At 37.3% G+C, this 17,593-nt stretch overlaps 1 protein-coding gene across 1 annotated transcript; it reads right to left on the reverse strand.

Moving 5' to 3' along the window:
* Positions 1 to 13,944: 13,944 nt before the first annotated feature.
* On the reverse strand, positions 13,945 to 16,181 carry LOC125498675 (uncharacterized). Its single transcript, XM_057395746.1, has 4 exons — positions 16,016 to 16,181; positions 15,499 to 15,658; positions 15,110 to 15,451; positions 13,945 to 14,842 (listed from the first exon to the last, which is right to left on the reverse strand). Exons 1-4 carry the CDS (start codon positions 16,179 to 16,181, stop codon positions 13,945 to 13,947), a joined length of 1,566 nt encoding a protein of 521 aa, XP_057251729.1.
* Positions 16,182 to 17,593: the final 1,412 nt, after the last annotated feature.

Here is a 17,593-nt window from a genome sequence, read left to right on the forward strand (position 1 = left end):
TGCTATTCGCCTCTTGGCGGAGAAACTGAATCAGGACAAGGTCGAACGTCCAGAGACTGCTGGAGAGATGTTCGAAAGACTGGCCAAAGTGAAACCACCTTACTTTAAGGGACAATTTGACCCTACCTTCCTAGAGAACTGGATTAGGGAATTTGAGAAATTATTTGAAGTAGTGAATTGCCCTGCATATGAGAGTAGGCCAGGCTGTTTTATACTAAAGGATGAGGCTATTTGTGGTGGAGAGAAAAGGGCTAGATTGAGTGCTGCTGAGGGATTCAATTGGGAAGCCTTTGTGGTTGTTTGAGGGGAAAGTTTTACCCTGCCTTCATGAGAAAACAGAAAGCTCAAGAGTTCATCAACCTTAGAATGGGTAGTATGACTATCTCTGAATATTATAGTAAATTCATAACCCTGTCTAGGTTTGCACCTGAGGTGGTAGCTACTGAGGAGCTTAAGGCTCAGAGGTTCGAACAAGGGTTGACTGATGAAATCCAGCTGGGATTAGGGGGTGAAACCTTTACATCTTAGATGTGGTGTATGGGAGAGCTTCACATATTTATGGGTTGCAATCAAGGAGAGATAAGAGAATGGTGAATAGGTGAAAAGAGAAAAGAGGTTAGTACTGGGGAAACCAAGAATTTTAAGAAAAACCGGAATGGAAATGGGAATTTCCAAGGAAGAAAACCAGGATAGTCGCAAGGGTAGCCTGAGAGAGGTGCATCATTGCAAGTTGTGACAAAAACCATCCTGGGAAAGACTGCAAGGGAGAGTTAGTGACCTGTACTATTGCCAGAAGAAGGGTCATAGGAGTATGAGTGCTTCTCAAGCACGGGAAAGATCTAAAGACTCAGGGAATGGTAATCAGGCTAGATCAGGGTCCAATCAGTCAGGGAACCAGGGTCCTAAGCCTGGAGGTCAGAATAACCAAGGAAACTATGATAGCCTGAATGAAATCCTACCCAGAAAAGCCTGCAGGAAAAGTGTTCGTGATGAGTCATAGCGAAGCGAGAGGTCGCTGATGTGGTACTGGTAATTTCTCTATTAATTCAGTTTTCGTTAAAACGTTATTTGATTCGGGGGCGATTATTCTTTTATTTCCTTCTGTCTAAAGAGTCTGGGGTTAGTGGAGTATGAATCAATTGACTTGTCTATCAGAATTCCTACTGGAGAAGTCATAAAGTGTACTAAGTTGTTCAAGAACCTACCTTTGAAGATAGGAGGGAGTGTCTTTCCATCCGATTAATCGAGTTTAACTTAGGAGACTTAGATGTGATTCTTGGGATGAACTGGTTGAGTCTTACAAGGCACAGATTGATTGTGAAGTTCAAAAGGTAGTTTGAGAAACCCTTCGGGAAAATTGACCTCATATAGACGATTTGGGAAACCAAGAATTTGGAGTGATCTCTGCTATGCAAGTGCAGAAGTTGATGAGAAAGGGGTGTGAGCTATTTTTCTGTAGCGTGCAAGATGTTAGTAAGGAAGTAACTAAAACTTGAGGATGTTCCAATAGTGAATGAGTTTATGGATGTATTTCCGAGTGAAATTTCAGGTATGCCGCCTGCAAGAGCTTTGAGTTTACCATAGACTTAGTTCCTGGAACTGCACCTATATCTAAGGCACCTTATAGAATGGCACCTCCTGAGATGAGTGAGTTAAGACGCAATTGCAAGAACTTTTAGATAAAGGTTATATCAGCCTAGTGCTCACCTTGGGGAGCTCCTGTTGTTCGTGAAGAAAAAGGATGGGAGTATGAGGTTATGTATCGACTATAGGGAGTTGAACAATGTTACCATCAAGAACAAGTACCCTTTGCCTAGAATAGATGACCTATTCGATCAACTGAATGGAGCGAGTGTGTTCTCGAAGATTGACTTACGTTCGGGTATCATCAATTGAGGGTAGCGATAAGGATGTACCTAAGACTGCCTTTAGAACGCGTTATGGTCACTACGAGTTCACTGTAATGCCATTTGGGTTAACCAATGCTCCTGCTATATTTATGGACTTGATGAATAGGATCTTTCATGAGTTTTTGGATAAGTTCGTAGTGGTTTTCATTGATGACATTTTGATATATTCGAGGAATGAAACCGAGCATGATGAACATTTAGGATTATTTTGGAGACTTTGAGAAAGAACCGCTATATGCCAAATTCTCTAAGTGTGAGTTTCGTTTGGAGAAAGTAGCATTTTTGGGTCATTTTGTGTCTAAGGAAGGAGTCTCAGTAGATCCTGCTAAGATTCAAGCTGTGAGTGAGTGGCCAACTCCAAAGAGTGTGTCAGACATTAGGAGTTTCTTGGGTTTAGCTGGCTATTATAGGAGATTTGTGGAGATTTCTCAAGATAGCAAGACCTATGACAATTTATGAAAAAGGAGTCCAAGTTTGAGTGGAATGAGAAGTGTGAGGAAGCTTTTCAGATCTTGAAGGATCGTTTAACCACTGCACCTGTTTTAACCCTACCTGATGGGAATGAAGGATTTGAGGTATATAGTGATGCTTCGAAAAATGGTTTGGGTTGTGTGTTGCAACAGAATGGTAAGGTAATAGCTATGCGTCGCGTCAACTAAAACCTTATGAGGCTAATTACCCTACCCATGACTAGAGTTAGCTGCCATAGTGTTTGCATTGAAATTTGGAGACATTATCTTTATGGAGCAACTTGAAGATATTTACAGACCATAAGAGTTTGAAGTACATTTTACTCAAAAGACTTGAATATGAGGCAGAGAAGATGGCTAGAGTTGATTAAGGATTATGACTAGACATCCAGTATCATGAGGGGAAAGCGAATGTGGTGGCTGACGCCTTGAGTAGGAAATCGAGTCATAGCTTGAGTGCTTTGATAGTCCCTAAGGAGTTGTGTAGAGATATGCAAAGGTTGAATCTGGAAATTTTAAATCCTGGGGAAAGTGAGGCTAGACTTAGTAATCTTTCTTTGGGAGTGTCAGTTTTGACGAGATTATTGAGGGTCAAGTGGGATGAGCACTAGACAAGATCAAGGAGAAAATGAAGCAAGGAAAGGAAGTAGACTTCAAGATTCATGATGATGGGAGTCTAAGGTTTAAAGGGAGGTGGTGTGTACCACAGAAGTGCAATGACCTTAAGAGACGTCTTATGGACGAGGGGCATAATACTCCATATTCTGTGCACCCTGGGGGTGACAAGTTGTACAAGACCTTAAGGTGATCTATTGGTGGCCAAACATGAAGCGAGAAGGTAGCTGATAAGTTGTCTAACCTGTCAGAAAGTGAAGATGACCATAAGAGACCCATGGGGAAAGTTCAATCGTTAGAGGTCCTGGATGGAAGTGGGATTATATTTCTATGGACTTTGTGACTGCCTTACCCAAGACGAGGAGTGGAAATGGTACCGTTTGGGTTATTGTGGATAGACTGACCAAGTCTGCCGTGTTCATACCTATTAAGGAGACATGGAAAAAGAAGCAACTCGCTAAGACCTATATCAAGCATGTAGTGAGATTGCATGGAGTTCCAAAGGACATTATTCGGATCGTGACTCTAGATTTCTATCTAAGTTTGGAAAAAGGTCCAATTAAACCTTGGGACAACATTGAAAATGAGAGTACCGCCTTTCACCCTGCGACCGATGGTCAGACTGAGAGGACTAATCAGACTATGGAGGATATGTTGAGACTTGTGATGATTTTCAAGGAAGTTGGGAGGACCAATTAGATTTGATTGAGTTTTCTTACAACAATAGTTACCATGCGAGTATAAAGATGGCACCATTTGAGGCTTATATGGACGGAAATGTAGAAGTCCCATCTGCTGGAATGACTTTAGCGTTTGGGGACTGAATTTATTGAGGAGACCGTCAAGAATGTCAAATTGATTCAGGCTCGAATTCAAGCTGCGCAAGATAGGCAGAAAAGTTATGCAGATTTAAAACGTCGCGAAGATGAGTTTGCTGTAGGTGATAAAGTATTCTTGAAAGTATCACCCACTAAAGGCGTTATGAGATTTGGGAAAAAGGGCAAGCTAAGTGCTAAATATGTAGGCCCATATGAGATTTTGGAGCGCATTGGGAAAGTAGCTTATAGATTGGCATTGCCAATGGAGTTTGAAAAGATGCATGATGTATTCCACATCTCCCAACTTAAGCGCTATATCCCTGATGAGCGTCATGTGTTAGAGCCTGAAAGAGTGCAGATAGATAGTAGCCTCACATATGAGGAAAGACCTGTCAAGATTCTCGACAGGAAAGTGCGTAGTACGCGCAACAAGGATGTTCATATTGTCAAAGTTCTTTGGTCTAACCACGAGTCAGAAGAGGCAACGTGGGAAGCCGAAGAGGATATGAAGAAAAAGTATCCAGACCTATTCCTTGAGGTGAGTTACGAGGGCGTAACTCGTTTTCTTTAAGGGGGGTAGAATGCGATAAATTTCGCGCTTTTGTCTATTTTTATGAGATTTTCATGCATATGTATGCCTATGTCGGGCAATTTGCACATGTTAGTGCAAAAGAAGTAGAGTCTCCGCATAAGAAAAAGTGTTCGTAAGTAACACAAGTGTTTTAAAAATGGGAAGGTACACAAGAGGCACTACTTTCTCAAAATTTTCGAAATGTTGAGTTAAACTTTTGAAAGTACGAGGGTTTTGTGTTAAGTTTCGGGACGAAACTTCTTTTAAGGGGGTAGACTGTAATCCCCCACAATTTTAAAGAATTTTCATAAATATATTAAAGTATTTATGTAGTTATATTTAAATCCAAATGAGTTTGGAAAATGATTTGACTTTTAAAAAGGGTTGACTATTTTAAAAGTCAACTAAAATATTTTTCATAGCTTAATAAAATTTGAAATATTTTAATTAAGCATGTTTTAATAAGAGTTTTAATATTAAAAGTATATTGAAAAGGAAGTTAATGGAATCGAAAGCCCAAAAGTGATAAAAAGGGAAAGAGTATTTGATGACTAAAGTCTTAAAGCCCATCTTTTAGTCATCAAAGTTCATTAATTAAAATCTCTTTTCCTAACCCAAAGGTAAAAGCCTATATATAAATATCTTAAAAACCCAATTATTATACCCTACACACTTATTTTCTCCAAGTCTCACGTGATTCCTCTCTCTCACTCGGCACTCTCTCTCTCTCCTCTTGGTTTGTGCGTCGTTCTTCTTCTCTCACAAATATGTTTCTTCTTCTCAAGTAACGTTTCTTGTTGAACAAGAAACGTCACAAACTTTTCAATTCGAAAAACTGTGCTGCCGCGGCTGTGCTGTCCGGCGCCTTCCTTTCCTCATTTTGTTGGTTGTTTTTCTTTCTTCCTCTCTAAGATTCCATTAAAGTACTAGTTTTTATGTTATTTATTATATTTATACATGTTTATGATTTAAATATGTTTATTTATATAAATAATTTCGGTTATTATATTATTATATAATAAATTTCAGATTTATATTTAAGTTTATTTAGTTTTTATCATGAAATTATGTTTTTAGGGTTTTTAATTACTAGAAACTATATATATAAAGTATAAATCATGAGATTTGTTAGTACATAATTTTATATGTATTAATATATTTTCAGAAGATTTATTAAATTTATAAGTGCTGTAATTTCAAAAATAAGTATTTTAAGAGTTTTAAATGATTTTTAATCACTAGAATAGTTGTACTATACTAGGGATTAAAAAATGAAAGTTTGTACGTAAAAACGATTTTAAAACACGTTTAAGGGGTTTTGATCGTTTTAAAGTTGCTGTAAATTTTTAGTTCAAGTATTTATTTCATTATTTTATTTTCTAGGCGGAGATTTCGTAGTAGGAGACTTTTAGCGAGTAAAAGTGGCCTACGATTGTTTATACAAGGTACGTACATGTCTACGTGCTATGTGATTTAGAAGCATGCTCTAAGAGTATTTATTTATTAGTATCATGTATAGGACTCTATTTGTTCATATATATGATTACTGGAATATTTTTACATGTTATTGCCTGTGTGCTACATGTAAACTAGAAGTGATTTGATTATAAAGTTTGTATGGAAGATTTGATGCAAGCAGATAAGTCAGTTTATTTATTAATTCGTGAGTGAATTAATAAGTTAGAGTGAATCATGTTTACATGATTCTTGATATTATTTATTATCTTATAAGGACCGTGGACTTATTTGGTAAGTTACAAGTTTACCTATATAAAGGTAAAGTTTATTGTTGGCTAGGTTCAACAAGCAAGTTAGTAAAGTATAAAAAGGAGTTAAAGGAGTCTTGATTGATGAGTTGTGATCACTTGTTAATCCAAAGATAAAAAGAGATTCTGTTATGAATGTTTGAGTATTAGTTATGTGTTGCTTGTTTGTTGTGTCAATACAAGTAATAAAATATATTTAACGTAAAGTGAAACGAGAATAGGTTATAGACTTTAGAATGGTGCACGTCTAGAGTTGGACACCAAGGGTTGGAGTACATGGTGGTAGCCCATGGCTTTTTAGGAATGGATTGATCACCATCCCTCTTCAGTTCAAAGGTTCCTCGATATCGCAGGTCATTTATGGAATATGTGGTAGCTCCCGTATTTCCTATTTTTAGATAAGTCAACTCGTCCAATAACTATTCCATTTAAAGAAAGAAGTAATGTTTAGAGTCTAGTTCAGTAGTAGTTGTCTGCAGATTATTATATGTTATATTATTTATCCCTGCAAGTTATTTTTGTAGTATCATGTTTAGGACTATTTATGTCTGATATGTAGTACTCAGCTTTGCTGATTACGTGCTTGTCTGTGTGTGTGATCATGGCTTTGCCTATTGCTCCTGTGGTGATCCTTAGGGGGAGCAGAGTCGAGAAAGCATTGACATTACAGGTTCGCAGATGCATCTCATGGGGAATCTGGAATGGAGATACTCATTGTATTACTAGTATTATTTAAGTTGCTTTCGTAGGACCTTGTGTTTTCAGACATTAGTTTTAAGTTGGTGTGTTTTAGTTTCAGACATTGTTATTGGTTTCATAAGTTTTAATAAAGTTGTTTTAGTAAGTAGTTTTCCGCTGCAAAATTCTGAGTAAGCCGAAACGTTATCACACGGGCGATAATGCATGGGTAATTCTCTAAGGTTATTATAAAAGTATTTTCTAGAAAGAGAGAATTATCAGGGTGTTACAAAAGGAACTAACAATTAAAAGGAACTAGACTTAGGTTGAAGCATTACAACGGTACATTGATGGCAGTTGAGAAAATTATGCCTAGAATCTAATGAAGGAAAAATCTGATTTTATGGAAAATCTTTTTAAGGAAAAGATTTTATTTTTCCAAAGATAATAAAAATATTTTTCGGTTTTTACGGAAGTAATTTAAAGATAATATTTTTATTAAATGATTTAATTTCGGATTTGATAATTAATATGTTTTAAATTAAACCAGATTTTCGAGTAATGCTTAAAGTGGTTGCTAAAATTAAGGAGCAGTAACTAAAACCACTGCCACGTTTAACAGTGATCATGGGGATCATGGGATGTTTAAGAAACGTGTTCCTCATAGTAAGGAACATCATGGGATAATGGTTTTTCACAAATACATGTTTTATTCCCACGTTCTAAATTACTACCACTATAAATATTAATGTCTAATTAAGTTCCAAATTGTGTCTGACTAAGTGATTTAATGAGTTTAACTAATTAAAGTGTCAGTGCCTTCATTCTCTCATAAAAGCCATTTGTTCTTTGCGTTCTTACTCTAATTCCACTAAGCTTATTCGATCAATTGTATTTTGGTTTTTGGGGTAAGGGGACTTTGAGTGAAGTTCTGTAAGAGAGAAGCTTTGAGTGAAGCAGGTAAAAGTGAGAAAACTTCGAGTGAAGTTGAGAGGAACAACTGTTAAGGGAACAATGGTTTAGGAACTTGAGTTTAGGAACTCAAGGTCTGGCTTGTGAGTAGAATTAGGTTGTAACAAAGTTGTTTGGCCTAATTAGTGAAAGAGTTGAGTTTGAAATCCCTAGTGGTCGAGGTTGTTTCTTCTTGTTGGGCCCAAGAAGTTTTTCCTCGTAAAAATCCCTTGTGTTTCTTTAGCTTGTTTATTGTTTAAGTTTGAAATTCCGCAAAAGGTTACATTTATTTCTACACATACAATTCACCCCCCCTCTTGTAGTGTTCCTAGTGAAATCCGGCGAGCTTTCGACGAACAAAGAACGAAATACGTTGAGTTTTCAATAAACAACAAACAAAGAACAAAATCCGGCGAGTTTTTCGAGAGAGAAATGTTGAAAAAGTAGAGGAGAGAGATTGAAGGTGCAGGGAATTCAGAGGAGAAGGAGGAAGATGGCGTGTGAGAAAGGAGAAGGGAGATGGATCATTAGGTTCAGAGAAGAGAGAGAAATGAGAGAGGGGAGAGAGAGGAAAGGAAGGAGATTAATTAAGATTTCAGATTTATGTGGGAAGGGAGGAGAGAGAGTTCAGATTTATGAGAGGTAAGGCTGGCGCGCGTTTTGGGCCTGGTCCACTAAAAAGAGGCGTGCGTTTTTTGGACTGTTTTTTTGGGTGCGAAAATATAACTATTTTTCTGATGCGGTCCACCAACCGCATCAGATTTTTAAAAACCGCAGCGGTGTTTTAATCAGATGCGGTCCACAAGAGGACCGTATCAGATTATTTTTCCAATTTTGCCTCCTATTGTTTGGTTGATTTTCAGATGCGATTTTACAAAAACCGCATCTGTTACTAAGTGACATATAAGGTTTTTTCCACTAGTGATAGTTGCCGAGAACTCGGATGTAACAGCCCAAACCTCCACTAATCTTAATCAACATCGTTTAATCACAACGGAAGCGTTATCAAACTAAGATTTGGACTATTACCATGACATTCTCAAATTATAAGGAAGAGAATATCGAATTACCTCAAAAACATACTTTATACATTACTTAATGCATACAAAGCTGTCCTCACAAGAGCTCTTAGGTTACATACACCAAAAACTGACTAAAGTTCAGTAGTCTATCACTTGCTTAACTATGTAAACATATATATATAGATGTCATTACTTAATTTACATTATTGAAAGTCTATTACAAAAGTAAACACCTTCATCACATATCCTCGTACCAACCTGCATCAAAATCTCTGCCACCCACCGAGTGACAGGCCACAGAAATGACAAAACAATCAGCAAAGCTGAGTACACACTGTATAATAGAAAATACAAGTTTAGGTGTATTTTGAAAACACACATAGTTATAATAACAGATAATCACCCTTAACTTAGTTACTATGGTTTCACAAAATCAATCGTTTGGCATGAACGCGAGTGGAGAGGGGTACCACGCAGTACCAGCTGTCTCCAAACTAGTGAGGGTCGTCACCCAGCCTTTTATTGTTATGCTTGCAAGACTTACCCGGACATGTCCTATAACGCCAGGAATTAGCCCCTCCTGGAAGGCAACAGCTAGGGACTCTACCCGCCCTAACTCGGGGTGCCTATTCATGCCTCACTTTCATATTTATAAAATAAGATATTTAATGGTTTATACTTTAAACCTCAATACTCAAAATCCTTATCAACTCATCCTTATACTCATAACTCTTATCAACTCCTTTCAATTACCCTTACTTTGATAGTTGAGAAGATTTAGGGTTTTCATACTTAAAACTAGTTTTTAACATAATAACTTTGATAGAACTTAACCAATTATGTCTTAGGGACTTAAATAATACTCAAACATATATTTCATCAAGAGATTACCAATTATCAATTACTATATAAGTTCATGTACTAAGCACATCCCATTTAGAAGCATAATCGTAACGACTTAGTGTATAAGTGTTGTTTAGGTCAATTGAAACATCTCTAAGAACCTTAGCATGTTATACTTATGTAATATACTCAATATACACATAATAATACACATATCATACATAAATTCATTTCATAAACATGCTTTACACAAGAAAGAAACAATCACTTAACTATAAGAGTGGAAAATCTCTAGGTTAAACCAAACTAAGTGTGTACCTTAGCTAAGGATGCTTAAAGCTCACGAAATTCCTTAATTCACTTGGTTAACTACTCCTACAGCTTCCCCTGAATGTATAAAATGCTAAAGATTAGTTTCAACAAGCTTATAGATATGAAAAACTAAGCTTAAATACAAGAGATGTAAACTGTTGAACTTACAGCAACTTATGTGATCTTTGAACAAGGTTTTCTATATGATTTTATGGTCTAAAGGTTGGAACCAAAGGTTGTACAACTCTGTATGGATGTTTAGAAGAGTTCTATGTAGAGAAAAGTGGGTGTCAAAGAGGAGAAAATATGAGAAAGGAGACGAAAACCCAGAACAGCCTTTTATAGCCTGTTCTGGCGGTACCCAAGGAGGAGGGAAAGGTGATCTGGGCAACGTCGGTTTCTTGGAGTTTCTGGTGATTTCTTGCTTGAGGTGTTAGCCTTTGGTGTTGGCTATCATGCATCAAAGGGCTTTGAGAGATCGACACTTGAGTAGCTGCTAAGCAGCTTTCTTTGAGGATAGGTCGAGCTGTAATTCCAGCTGGCCAGGTTTTACTATGTAAGCAATTTACCTTTTTAAGCCACGTAATTCTTGGGCTTAAATGACCATTTTAACCTTAAGACATCTTAAGCATGTCATATATCAAGTTTGGTTAGGTTCTGAGCTCGGATTCAATCCCGAAAGGCTCTTTAACTGGAAGGTCATCGTTACCCGATAAAACAATCTCTATACGATTTTCACAATCTTAATGTTTAAGGCTCTCAAGGACTTTTCAACTTATCTATTGGTTTCCAAAGTCTTCTTATCCAATAAGAATGGTAGATCTTACCTACTTTTGCCCTCGTATGGTGTTGGAGAGTATTCTAATCTACTTTAAGCACTACAACCAAATGAAACTTAGCATAACTGATAGTTTCAAGTAACTATCTTCCACCTAGAACCTTAAAATCCTATAACTCTATATGAAGTAGTCAATTAACTTACGTAAAACATATAAGTTAACTAATTAAACATAATATCATAGGAAATACACAGTTAGACTGCTCTGTAGTTACTTTAATACGATCTCATGCTTTAGCACATAATCAGGGTTTTGAGTTAGGGCTTCTTAGGGCTATTACATTCTACCCCTCTTAAAAGAAGTTTCGTCCTCGAAACTTGAAATATTTACCTTATTGGAATAATTCCCGCATATCAGATTCTTTTTCCCAAGTAGCCTCTTCTTCTCCGTGATTAGACCACAACACCTTTACAAGCGGAATTGTTTTCTGTCTTAATACTTTTTCTCGATGGTCTAATATTTGTAACGGTTTTTCTTCATATGTTAATGTCTCATCTATCTTCAGTGGTTCATAGGATAGCACGTGGGATGGGTCATGAATATATTTCCTCAATTGAGACACATGAAACACGTTATGTACTTTGGACAGTTCCAGGGTAGAGCAAGTTCGTATGCTACCTCTCCAACTCTACTCAGAATCTCATATGGACCGACATACTTTGGACTTAGTTTCCCCTTTGCTCCAAATCTTTTCACTCCCCGTGTAGGTGAAATCTTGAGAAATACTTTATCTCCAACTTCAAATTCTAACTTTCTCCTTCTTAAGTCAGCATACTTCTTCTGACGATCTTGTGCCGCTTTCATCTTTTCCTGAATCATTTTAATATGCTCCATTGTCTCTTGAATTAATTCAGGTCCAGTTGATACTTGATAATTTAAGTCATCCCAACATATCGGCATACGACACCTTCGACCGTACAGTGCTTCATAAGGAGCCATTCCAATGCTTGAATGATGGCTATTATTATATGAAAACTCAATTAGTGCTAAATGATCCTCCCATGATCCTTGGAGTTCCATTACACAAGCTCGTAGCATGTCTTCTAGTGTTTGAATTGTTCTTTCTGTCTGTCCATCAGTAGACGGATGAAATGCTGTACTCATATTTAGTCGTGTTCCAAATGCTTCTTGTAACTTCTCCCAAAAATGGGATAGAAAACGAGTATCTCTATCGGAGATGATAGTCCGTGGGGTACCATGCAATCGTATGATCTCTTGAATATATGCATCTGCCATCTGCTTCATTGTCCAAGTAGTCTTCATGGCAATAAATCTACCCGTCTTTGTCAGTCTGTCCACAATCACCCATATAGAATCTTTTGACTTTCTTGAGCGAGGCAATCCTATGATAAAATCCATAGATACAGAGTCCCACTTCCAATCAGGTATTGGTAAAGGTTGTAGCATCCCTGGCATCTTCCCTCGATCGAATTTAATCTTTTGACATGTCAAACACTTTGCCACAAATCTCGAAGCATCTCGTTTAAGTCCCTTCCACCAAAATGTTTTCTTGAGGTCCTTCACAAGTTTATCTCTTCCTGGGTGAATGGAATAAGGGCTATTATGGGATTCCCTTAAAATTTTATCCTTCAATTCACGTCATCTGGAATACACCATCGATTATGAATCATAATACCTCCATTCTCATGAAGGTGAAAATCAGTAGATTCCCCATTTTCTATCTTACATCTTATGTCATTCAGGAATGGGTCATGTTGTTGTTTCTGAATAATTTCATCGAATAAAGTTGGTTGAATAGTCATTGCATTAAGGATACCTTGAGCTTCTCCTTTTTGTACAATGACTAGGTCTAATCTCCTCATCTCCTCATAAATTTCTTGTGGTACAGAAATGAGTCCATTCACCATTCTTCTAGGTATTCGACTTAGAGCATCAGCCACTCGATTGGCTTTTCCTGGATGATATTGGATGTCTATCTCATAGTCCTTGATCAATTCCAACCACCTTCGCTGTCGCATATTCAATTCCTTCTGTGTGAAGATATACTTTAAACTTTTATGATCAGTAAAGATTTTACATGGAACACCATATAGATAGTGTCTCCACAACTTCAAAGCAAATACAACAGCAGCTAACTCCAAGTCGTGCACAGGATAATTTCCCTCATGAGGTCTCAATTGTCTAGAGGCATAAGCTATAACTTTCCCTTTCTGCATCAATACACATCCCAACCCTTCTTTTGATGCATCACTGTATATCTCATATTCCTCCTTATCAGTCGGCAGGGTTAACACGGGTGCGCTAGTTAGCTTTCGCTTCAATTCTTGAAAAGCCTTCTCACATTTTTCCGACCATTGGAATTTCACATTCTTCCGTATCAGTGATGTAATAGGTAGGGAAATCCTTGAAAAGTTATCCACAAACTTCCTATAATACCCTGCTAAACCCATAAAACTCCGTACTTCTGAGATATTTGTTGGTACTGGCCATTCCACAATCGCCTTTATCTTCTCAGGATCAACCATCACTCCCTCTTTTGAAATTACATGCCCTAAGAATGATACTTCAGATAACCAAAAATTACACTTACTTAACTTAGCATATAACTTCTTTTCTCTCAGTACATTTAATACTATCCGTAAATGATCCTCGTGGTCTCTTTTATTCTTCGAATACACTAGTATATCATCAATAAAGACCACTACGAATTGATCTAAATAAGCCTTAAAATATCTCTGCATTAAATCCATAAATGCAGCTGGAGCATTCGTCAACCCAAAAGGCATTACCACAAACTCATAATGACCATATCTTGTTCTAAACGCTGTTTTAGAAATATCTTCATCAGCAATCCTCATTTGATGGTATCCTGATCTCAAATCTATCTTGGAGAAAACCTCAACACCTTTTAACTGGTCAAATAAATCATCTATTCTAGGAAGAGGATATCTATTCTTGACTGTAATTTTATTAATCTCCCTGTAATCTATACACAGTCTCATTGTTCCATCTTTCTTCTTAACGAATAATACCAGGGGCTCCCCATGGAGATACACTTGGTCTAATGTATCCCTTCTGCAACAACTCCTCTAATTGTTTCTTTAATTCAACCATCTCTGCAGGGGCCATACGGTATGGACTTCTGGAAATAGGCGTAGCTCCTGGCACTAAATCGATGTGAAAGTTCACTACACGTTAGGGGGTAATCCAGGTAATTCTTCCGGAAATACATCTGGGAATTCCTTCACTATCGGAATTTCTTCTACTTTTAAGGGACTTGTGGTTGTGTCAATTACATGGCACAAATAAGCATTTCTCCCTCTTCTTACCTCCTTAGCAATCTTCATCATGGAAACAATTTTCACTCTCGATTTCTTCATAACTCCTTGATATACGATTTTACCACCTTGTGGAGTTTTTAACTGGATCGTCTGTGCTTCACATTCAATTACAGCTTCATATTTACTAAGCCAGTCCATTCCCAAAATTACATCATAATACCCTAATTCAAATTGTACCAAATCGGCCATCAACTCAGTACCCGCTATACTTATACAACATTCTTTACATAAATTCTCACACTTAACTCGTAAACCATCAGGAAGGTCTATTGCTAAGTCAATTTTTGACTGTTTTGGGGTTGGATTCAATCTTTTAAGCAACGAATGGGATATAAAGGAGTTGGATGCTCCAGAATCAAAAAGAACATATGCAGGTACATAATTCACAAGGAAAGTTCCGGAGATTACATTACCTCCATCTTTAACAAGTTCAGCCTCCCCGCTTCCATTGGCATCCAGATTATCATTTTCGACAAACTCGGGTTGTGCCTCTTCTTCAGTGCCCATGGCATACATTCTTCCAGCTACCTTCCCTGGATTGGCATACGATCCTCTTTGATTATTGCGATTAAAAGTCGATGCACCTTGGTTCCCTTTTGCATTACTCATTCCGAATCTGCTAGGTCCAGTTTGTGTTCTTACATATCCAGCTTCCTTCACATTCTTCTTAGTCGTTTCGGGGCAGTCTTTAGCAATGTGCCCAGGTTTCTTGCACTCAAAACATATAGACTTTCCTTCACAATTCCTTCCAAAATGCATCCTTCCACATCGAAAACATCCTCGATTTTTGGGTTGAGTAGGTTGTTGAAAGTTTGGCGTACGTACAATCGGTTGAACAACTCGAGGCTTCTTACTTTTCTCTTCTTCCTCGCTACCAAAATTCCTTCTTTTGTTTATTTCGTTCTCTTTTTCACTAATCCTTTCTTGCGCCAATGCTCTATCATATAATTCTTGAAAATTGATACAATGTCCAACTCTCTTCTGATAAGTGAAATTCAATCCTTCGAAATACCGTGTCACCTTGAACTTTTCCGACTTCACTAAGTCAGGTGCGAATCGGGATAACTCGACAAACTTCGCCGTATATTCTACTATCGACATCTTACCCTGGCGTAAGGTAAGGAATTCACACTCCTTCTTAGTCTGAAGTGCTGGAGGATAAAACCTTTCCCGTAATTTCTCAAGGAACTTATCCCAAGTAAAATCAGGTCGTTGAGCAATATTTTTCACAGTCTTCCACCACATATCTGCTTGTCCATCTAAATAGAATGATGCTAACTTCACTCTTAGATTGGTTGGGAATTCACCATATCCAGGAGTTTTTCCATATAAGCGATCCAATCCTCGAACTTTACTGGATCAGGTTCCCCATCATAAGTCCTAGGATTGTGTGATGCTAACCTTTTATAAAACTTTCCCTCATCATCTGTATCCTTATTTGCCTGGTTATTCTCCAACAGATTCAACAATCGGGTATTCATATTTTCTAACTGGTTAATTCTAGCCTCCATTTGGTGAGTTGAGTCACCAGATCCTGATGATGAAGCACCAGCTCTAGTTCCTACCATCCTAATTAAAGAAAATGAAATACTATTACCTTCCCACTTATTAAATTAAGCACATAACATAAAAGTAAAGTAAAGAACAATCACATATGCACACCAAAATTTGCTCTTATATAGAAGCATATAGTTTCAACTTATACAACCATATCCGAGTAATCAATAATACTAGCTACATATGTATATACTATTTACATTAGTTAATACTACTATATTCTAATACATATACACGGCTCATAGGCCCAAAAGTTAGTATACTTATATATATCCTAACATCATATACCCAAAAAAAAATCATTTTCACTTTAAGTTCCTTCCAACAATCTAATCTAGTCGAAAAGTATCTCGTACGTAACCGCTGTCACTACTACTCCCTGAATCTATCTGTCCTGGTTTGAAATCCGAATCGTAACTTGAGCTACCCTCATAAGAGTAACTGATTTCATCTTCGATATCTTCATCTCCTTCTATGTTCAGATCTTCTATTCCGTCATCTTCTATCTCAACCTCTTCTATTTCCATTTCCGGATCCTCCTCTTCAGTTTCTTCACTATCAGAACTAATATTTATATACTCAATTTCCTTATGGTCTTTCTCGGCTGATTAACTTCTTCAACCCTGCTTTTAGTTATCCTACTAGGACCTGCTTCATCCTCAAACTTCCTCTTTTTAGGAGGCACTTCCATATTCTTGTTACCACCACCCATTCTAGCATTCTCCCAATCTATTTGAGCCTCTACTTCCTTCATTTTCCTGGTCTTATACTCTTCATATGATATGATAGTACCCTCTTTTCTCCCCTTACGATCCACTTCTTGGATCCTCCTATAAACTTCCTCAACCGTGACGTTCCATTGTATCAACTTCTTGTCTATCGTAACATAGTCGATTTCTGACCCCCTTAATTCTCTGTCAGGAATATAATAGTCTAATATCTTCCAGTATTCTTCCATAAGATCTCTCCATGGATCATTCAAAGGCAAAGTCTTTACTAATGCATAAGCTTGAACTTCCGGACGAGCATATGGGTTTTCTTCTCCCCGGCCCATTACTTGATTATATTCCACAATTGCCTTCATTACTTGTCTTGCACAAGCAGGTGCATCAGTATAACATAAGCTAGCAGAGAATAGAGTGTCTGGTTCACGAACCCCTGGAATATCTTCACCTATGCTTTCAAAAGGGTCGTCCATGTATCCTCAGAATCAGAAGTTTCAATCACTATTGGCTCCCCTCTACTTCCTGGATTCATCTACATCATCAAAACATAACATCAATTAACAACTAGTCCAACTCAAACTTCATAGTAATCACCTTATAATAACATAGAATAGTCATACTTATACATTCTAATGTCTTAATTTAGCTCGGATACCACTTGTAACAGCCCAAACCTCCACTAATCTTAATCAACATCGTTTAATCACAACGGAAGCGTTATCAAACTAAGATTTGGACTATTACCATGACATTCTCAAATTATAAGGAAGAGAATATCGAATTACCTCAAAAACATACTTTATACATTACTTAATGCATACAAAGCTGTCCTCATAAGAGCTCTTAGGTTACATACACCAAAAACTACTAAAGTTCAGTAGTCTATCACTTGCTTAACTATGTAAACATATGTATATAGATGTCATTACTTAATTTACATTATTGAAAGTCTATTACAAAAGTAAACACCTTCATCACATATCCTCGTACCAACCTGCATCAAAACCAGACTCTGCCACCCACCGAGTGACAGGCCACAGAAATGACAAAACAATCAGCAAAGCTGAGTACACACTGTATAATAGAAAATACAAGTTTAGGTGTATTTTGAAAACTAACACATAGTTATAATAACAGATAATCACCCTTAACTTAGTTACTATGGTTTCACAAAATCAATCGTTTGGCATGAACGCGAGTGGAGAGGGGTACCA

Source organism: Beta vulgaris, chromosome 6 (genome assembly GCF_026745355.1).
Source record: "Beta vulgaris subsp. vulgaris cultivar EL10 chromosome 6, EL10.2, whole genome shotgun sequence".
In the NCBI taxonomy this organism is placed as follows: domain Eukaryota; kingdom Viridiplantae; phylum Streptophyta; class Magnoliopsida; order Caryophyllales; family Amaranthaceae; genus Beta; species Beta vulgaris.

What these genes read in the sequence shown, in the direction of transcription:
- LOC125498675 (XM_057395746.1), bottom strand. Translation starts at nt 16,181, where the DNA reads ATGGAAATAGAAGAGGTTGAGATAGAAGATGACGGAATAGAAGATCTG. An exon ending in AGGGAGTAGTAGTGACAGCG is followed by an intron (nt 15,659 to 16,015) that starts GTTACGTACGAG and finishes TTAGGATGGTAG; the next exon opens with GAACTAGAGCTGGTGCTTCA. An exon ending in GAAAAGTTCAAGGTGACACG is followed by an intron (nt 14,843 to 15,109) that starts GTATTTCGAAGG and finishes GCATTTTGGAAG; the next exon opens with GAATTGTGAAGGAAAGTCTA.